At 41.8% G+C, this 6,765-nt stretch overlaps 1 protein-coding gene across 1 annotated transcript; it reads right to left on the bottom strand.

Moving 5' to 3' along the window:
- Positions 1–4,265: 4,265 nt before the first annotated feature.
- On the bottom strand, positions 4,266–6,731 carry LOC141729156 (toll-like receptor 2 type-2). The gene has a single exon (XM_074541157.1). It carries the CDS (start codon positions 6,678–6,680, stop codon positions 4,281–4,283), a length of 2,400 nt encoding a protein of 799 aa, XP_074397258.1. The 5' UTR covers positions 6,681–6,731; the 3' UTR covers positions 4,266–4,280.
- Between the last annotated feature and the right edge of the window lie 34 nt (positions 6,732–6,765).

Here is a 6,765-nt window from a genome sequence, read left to right as displayed (position 1 = left end):
ATAAAAAGGAACCCAAACTATTTTTCAGCCCTGTAACACAAGTTGAGGCCATGCAGATTTCTGGCTGACAAACTGATGCAAGAGTGGTGATAATCCCATAGTTCCAGGCTTAAATCCACCTTCCTTGTCCTTGGTGCACAGCCTTTGTGGGTGTGCCTGGCAGGACATTAGACCAGGCATGCTGACCCCCCAGCCAGGCCAGCTAATTCAGGCTCCCTCCTGTGCATTGCAGAGGATTTCCTCCAGCTGTGCCTGGGGCTGCCTGCCAGGTGGTTTTAAGGCAGATGTGGAACCCTTCTAACCAATGTCCTGTACCCTGGAGCCTGGCAGAAGAGCCAGTGACCCAGGGATACCAAGCAACTCCACATCTTGCATTCCAGAAACTCAAAATCAAGAGTATTGAATATGTGCTGGAACAATGTTACTAATCACTCACTTCTGCACTTCATAAAAGTATCCTGGCTTCTTGTGAGCTGGAAAATATGAATACCAGTCTGGATGTTCAGGACGTTGGATTCAGCTTTACAATAACTCCAAATAGTCCAAATATTTTAAGTAATTTGAAACTGTTTGGCTATAAAACCAGGCAATGTCCACACTCAGTCATTAAAATTATCTGCTGATGGTTTGACCAGATTTGCAGATGTGAGCATTGAGTCTTTTTTGCATTTGAAAGATTCTTTAACAATACACTTGATACTGGGTTTCATGAATCCTGCATCCACAGCTGGTTTATTGTTGGCAAGAACCAAACTCGCCCAGACTGCCCTGAGAAAGCTGATTTGAAGGGGTTGTTCAGCAACCCTGTCTGTAACATGTGTACTTTTCATTTGGATTTTCTAAACTGTAGCCTGATTACTTAGTAATTCTTGTTTTGATCTGCAGTGGAGGGATGAGATGGCCACATTAAATGAATGGAAAATCTGTTGTTGTTATTATTAAGGAAAAATTATATTTAGGGAAGATGATAGGTCTGTTTGGCTTTACCTTATCTAAGACCCCAAGCAAGCTAGGAACAGAAAAGTACATATATATTTTCCTTCTTGATTTCAAGACATTCAAAATTAATTTTTATAATGAGAAGCACACTTTAAAGAATAAAAATCATAATTTTATAAAGACCACGCAGTGGATTTTGTTCTTTAATAACATTTTAAAAAATTATGTAATGCACTTTCAGAACTTTTAAATTATGTAATGCACTTTTTCCTTTTAGTAGTTAGCAAACAAGCTTAATTTAATAGCTTAATTTTCCCTTAAGCTATTAAAAAATAGTTGAAGCTCTGCTGCTGTAGTTTTCTGTAGAAAACTGCTTGAGTGAAAGCAATGTTTAGCTTATTTTCTTGGAGCCTATTTTAACCATAGGATACTTAATTTTAACGTTACCTCTATAAATAAAAAAAAAAAGGAGATTCAATTACTGGGGGTTAAGGAAGTAAATTATGAATGCTAAAAAAAAGTAATTTCAAAAATTTAACCCAATACTGTATCTTTGGTTTTGACTAAAAAAAAAATACCAAGATTTACCTATTGTTGCATTTTCTTTCCAGTTTCTTTATGAAGAGATTGTGTGGGAACACCCAAATATTTTATGGACAGCTTCTGGACTGTCTCTGCTATCTGGTGGTTTGGCAGTGAATTGTTACAGGCATCATCCAAGGCATTACTACTCACTGGTAAGTATAGTTCTGGAATAGGATGCAGAATTTAATTTTTGGTGAAAATTACAAGTGTTGGACATTTACCTGCCTACAATGATATGCATATTCTGTAATTAATTTTAAAAGACTAGAGAAAATGGCAACTGGTGGAATTCTGATGTGCTAGAAACACTTTTGTCTCTTTTTGCATTACAGCGAGGCTCTGCAGCATGCTATGGAAACAGCATGTTTTGGAAGCTTGTGCTAGAAAAAAAAATAGACTTCCCAGAATGAAGAAATAGATAGCAGAAGTAGCTTCTGAATTCAGATTAAACATGATCAGTATTTTAAGAACCTCTACATCGTTAGTAGAAATCAGAGATAAACTTACTTAACTTAAACTTTATATATATATATATATATAAGAATAAAGAAGATATTTTATTAAGTCATCTATAGGTGAAAAAAGATTTAGATGCTAAAAAAATTATGAGCTTAAAAAAAATAAAGAGCAAATCTTGAATAAATAGAAACAAGGTAGCTTTTTTAGCTTAGATGAAGTAACAAGTTAGTAATTCTTATTTTGTGTTATGCCTACATTAATAAATGCAAAAATGCATGTAAATAAGCTGATAATTTTCATTGTGCTGTCAAAGTTGCCTGCTTGTGGGTGTAGTGGAAGCTGGTGTGTCCTCAGCCTTCCCAAGGGCTGGCAAAGAACAGGGATACCTTGCTCCCACTGCCACTTTGGTTGTGTAGAGGAAACTTCCAGTCAGCTCAGTTCCAGTGAGGTGTTTGAACAGGTTTCTGTACCACATTAGATGCCCAAGATCAAAACAGCAATAAAAACACTAACTTGGACATGTCCTCATCACAGTTACAGCCAAATGTTGTAGGTGTTTCCATTTGAAAGCTTTTAAGACCTGCTTCTATATGTGCCTGGAAATGTGCTCAGCTGCTCCCAAGTCCTGAACTGATCCAGAAGTTCATAGTCCTTCTGGCCTATCATAATCAAGATATTAGGGTTCACCCAGAATTTTCTATGGCTGCAAGAAAAATATCACAGAAACATTACTTTCTTTCTACATCAGCTCTGAATGATGGGTCTGGTGCCAGTCTTCCATTTGTTCAATTTTTCAATTAGGACTCTAGTCCCAGTAACCTTCTCAGGAAATCACAACTCCACCTGACAGCAAACACAATGCCCTATGTGGGATGTTCTCCACCCACTCTAGTTTTGTGGACTACATCTACAGAGAGAGCAAAAGGTAGGAAACACTCTTTTCATGCCTATGTTAAGGTTCCTGAGCACAGAGAGGAACGTAGTGTTGGGTTCAAGGACGATATTTGTGTTTCCCACACTGTAGCTGACAGCAGCTTAAACTCCACTTGTAAAAGTCAGAAGAGCATTTGAACCCTACTCGGAAGCATCTATTGCAACATATAGTACAATGAAATTAGACAAATATCACCCTCCATAGATGTCTTTCATAAAGGAAATTATAGAAACTAAAAGCTACAACAGACAGAACTGCAGTGAGAAAGCACATTTCTACATTATGCCTTGCAACCACAATTTTCAGGAGAACTGGGCATTTAATTTTCTGTGACAATGAAATACAGAGAATCAGTCCTTAGCTTCACTGATTAGGAGAACTAGGACAAAATTATTTGCTGCAAAAACTGACTTTTATAGCATGTGATGAGAAGTGGCTTATAGAAGGATGTAGAAAAACTCTTGGCTAGGCAAGTTCTCTCCTGAAACTTTTGCAAAGATGAAGATGTATAAACTACATAGCTGTATATCTGAACAACTTTTCATCATTAAATATTTAAATGAAACAGCTTTTGCTCATACTGCTGCTTAACGTGTGTAGATAACTACTCTTGTTTCACCTCAAAAGGCAGCTCAGCACCACACATCCACGCTCTCACTCTCCCTACAGTGGAGAAGGGGAGAAAATCTGAAGGGTAAAAGTGAGAAAACTTGGGAGTTCAGATTAAGGCAGTCGAACAGGTAAAGTAAAAGCTATGTTCACAAGCAAAGCAGAAGAAAGAATTAATTTACTACTTTCCATTAACAGGCAAATGTTTAGCCATTGCCATGAAAGCAGGACTTTTACTTGGGAAGGCAAATATGGTAACCCCAAACAACCTCCCTTAGTCTTTCTTTCCAACAACTTTTAGCGCTGATTATGTTGTCATGGGTCATGACATTATGTATGGGACATACTTTTGGCCAGCTGGGATCAGCTGTCCTCGCTGTGTACCCCCCCAAATTATGACACACCACCTACCTGCTCGCTGGCAGGATGGCGTGAGAAACAGAAAGTACCTTGATGCTGTGCAAGCACTGTTGAGCAATATCTAAAAAGCCACTGTGTTATGGAGACTGTTTTAGGCACAAATACAAACCACAGCACCCCAGAAGGAGCTATGAAGAACGTTAACTCTCTTCCAGCGCAAACCTGTACAACTATTCAGAACAATAGCTTCTAAAAGTAGTTATCTCATAGCAAGTGTTAGAATTTGCAGTAGCCCAGCTTTCTGTTCTTGAGATGCAGATAAGTGATGGAACAAACAGGCAAGTGAAACAAATCCAGAGTAAATTCACTACATATTTATTTCTCATGCCACTGTCTAGGACCTCAGAGCTATTTTCAAATTATACCAAAACACCTGCTGCTGCTCTTCGTCGAGAGGCCACTCCAGGTAGGTCTTTGTGTTCATGATCTTCCGCAGCTTGCAGAACCTCTTGGGAATGGCTTTGCTCTGGATGGGCTCCAGGAGGATGAGAATCGCCGCGTCGTTGTTCTCATCAAAGAGGCGGAAATGCGAGAAGTCCAGTTCGTACTTGCACCACTCGCTCCGCACAAAGTGCTCGGACAGCACAAAGAGCGTTTTGCGGCTCTTCTCAATGGAGTCAATGATGTTGTCCACGATCCACTTCCCCGGCACAAAGTCCCGCTTGTGCAGGCAGAGGCGGAAGGGAGGGCAGGCCTGCTCCAGCTCCCGCACCATGGTGTTCTCCACCCACTCGGAGTCGTTCTCGCTGTAGGAGACAAAGGCGTCGTAGCAGACGTCCTTCGGCGGGGCGCGCTTGGGCTTCCGCTTGGCCTGCAGCCACGCCCACGTCATCCGCAGGTACCACACCACGTGGTACTTGTAGCTGACGGCCACCAGCAGCAGGACAACCAGGAACACCAGGACGCAGATCAACGACACCACCAGGGACCTGTGGCACTCCATCAGGGAGAGGCGCACGGCGCCAACCTGCGCCCCTCTCACCGCCAGCGGAGAGTCACACACGTACCTGTCCGGCCACCCCACCAGCACCTGCGCTAGCCCGGCCTCGTGGTGGACGAAGGAGAGGAACTCACAGGAGCAGATGAAGTTGTTGTCACGGGCATCCAGCAGCTCCATTCTCCTGAAGGACTCAAACTCCTCCTTGGAGAAACTGTTCAGCTTGTTTCTTCTGATGGACAAGGACACCAAGTTTGGAATGGGTGCAGCACCTGGCAGCGTTTTCAGCTGGTTTCTTGTGAGGTACAGCTCCTTCAGAGATAGGAGCTGCAGTCCAAACTCCTTCAGGTTGTTGCCACTGACATCCAACACTTCTAGCGATTGAGGAATGCAGCGTGTTACTTTAGGAATGTGAGTGCTGGACAGGTTTAAATATTTCAGGTGTGTTGGCCATGTACACTCCTCTGGAATCTCACCAAAGTTATTTTGGCTAATGTCTAAAACAATTAGGTTTGCTAGATGAGATAAACTTTTACCTGTCATTTCTAAGTCACTCAGTGAATTCTGACTTAAATTTAGAGTTTGTAGTGACGGCCAAGCACCCTGACAGGCTGAATGTTCTAAACTCAGGTCTCCGATCAAATTTGCACTAAGGTCAAGATATATTAATGACCGAAGATGTTGGGAAATTTTACATGGTACCAAAAAAACTTTGGTGTTTTGAACTGTGACTCTCGTAAAAAGAGATAGTAGACCTTCCACAGCCTGAAGATCTGTAAACAAATAAAATTCTTCTATAGCTAAATTCTTTATTGTGAAAACTCTAAGTGTCTGTGATTTCTTTTCTTGAAATTCCATTTTCCACTGTCCAGTTCCCAAGAGTCTACAGTCTACCAGCTCCAGCTCCACTAATTTTGGCATGTCTTCTAAAATGCTGACAATCTCAGGCACAGTAGCATCTGTTAGTAAAGCCTGTCTAAAAGAAATTTTCTTTGCAAAAGATGAAGACATGACTCTCAATACTTGCATTTCTGCAGAACTTCTGAATGCTATCCCTCTCACTTCCAGCCAAGAGACAGAGTACACAAGGTCCCTAACAATTTCTGAGAATGTAGTAATACTTCTTATATTTATGATCATGTGATTAATCTGCTTAATTGATTTCAAACTTCCCTGCTCATACTGACTGAGATTGCTACCATCAATCCACAGCTTGTGCAGAAACTCAATGCCCTCAAAGTTCCCTTGCCTTATCACGGAGAACTGCGGGTTGCCCAGGTGGAGGGAGCTCAGGTTCCTCAGCCTAGAAAAGGGGGGGCTCTGCCCCAGGTCTCTGTAGGAATTGCCTTGAAGATGGAGGTGCTGGAGTGAAAAAAGGTGCCCAAACCACACAGGGGACAAGTGAGCCAAGCTGTTATTTGATAAGTCCAAGAGCTCCAGTTTTTCCAGGGACTGAAAGGAGTCCTCATCTATGGAGCTGATTTTGTTGGACTGCAGCAGCAGGGTTCTCAGGTTCACAGCCTGCTTCAGGTCCTGGGATTGGATGTGCTTTATCCTGTTGTGAGCCAGGTTTAACCCTGTGATTTTGGCTGTGAGCCCAGGGGGAATGAATTCCAGGCCCATGGAGGAGCAGTTGCAAAGCTGAGTGGCATCGCATGAAGGACAAGTCTGCTTCAGTGCTTGTTGCTCGGAGAGGCTTGCAGCTAAGGCCATGTAGATGGCCAACACTTGCCAGGTGTGTGCACTCATTATATTGCCTAAAATATGAAACACAATCAGAGCAAATATAAGATGCATAGCTGCATTTTGGATAAATCTAAGTTTTACTGTTCTGTCTTGTTTAAGGCACGGTTAGAATATTTGGTTTTAACACAGTTCAGAA

Source organism: Zonotrichia albicollis, chromosome 5 (genome assembly GCF_047830755.1).
Source record: "Zonotrichia albicollis isolate bZonAlb1 chromosome 5, bZonAlb1.hap1, whole genome shotgun sequence".
Taxonomy (NCBI): domain Eukaryota; kingdom Metazoa; phylum Chordata; class Aves; order Passeriformes; family Passerellidae; genus Zonotrichia; species Zonotrichia albicollis.
The sequence above is the reverse complement of the archived record's forward strand: the minus strand, read 5'-3'. Positions and strand labels throughout refer to the sequence as shown.

Bases quoted from the DNA above. Each gene is read 5' to 3' on its own strand.
- LOC141729156 (XM_074541157.1), bottom strand. From the start codon at position 6,680: ATGCATCTTATATTTGCTCTGATTGTGTTTCATATTTTAGGCAATATA.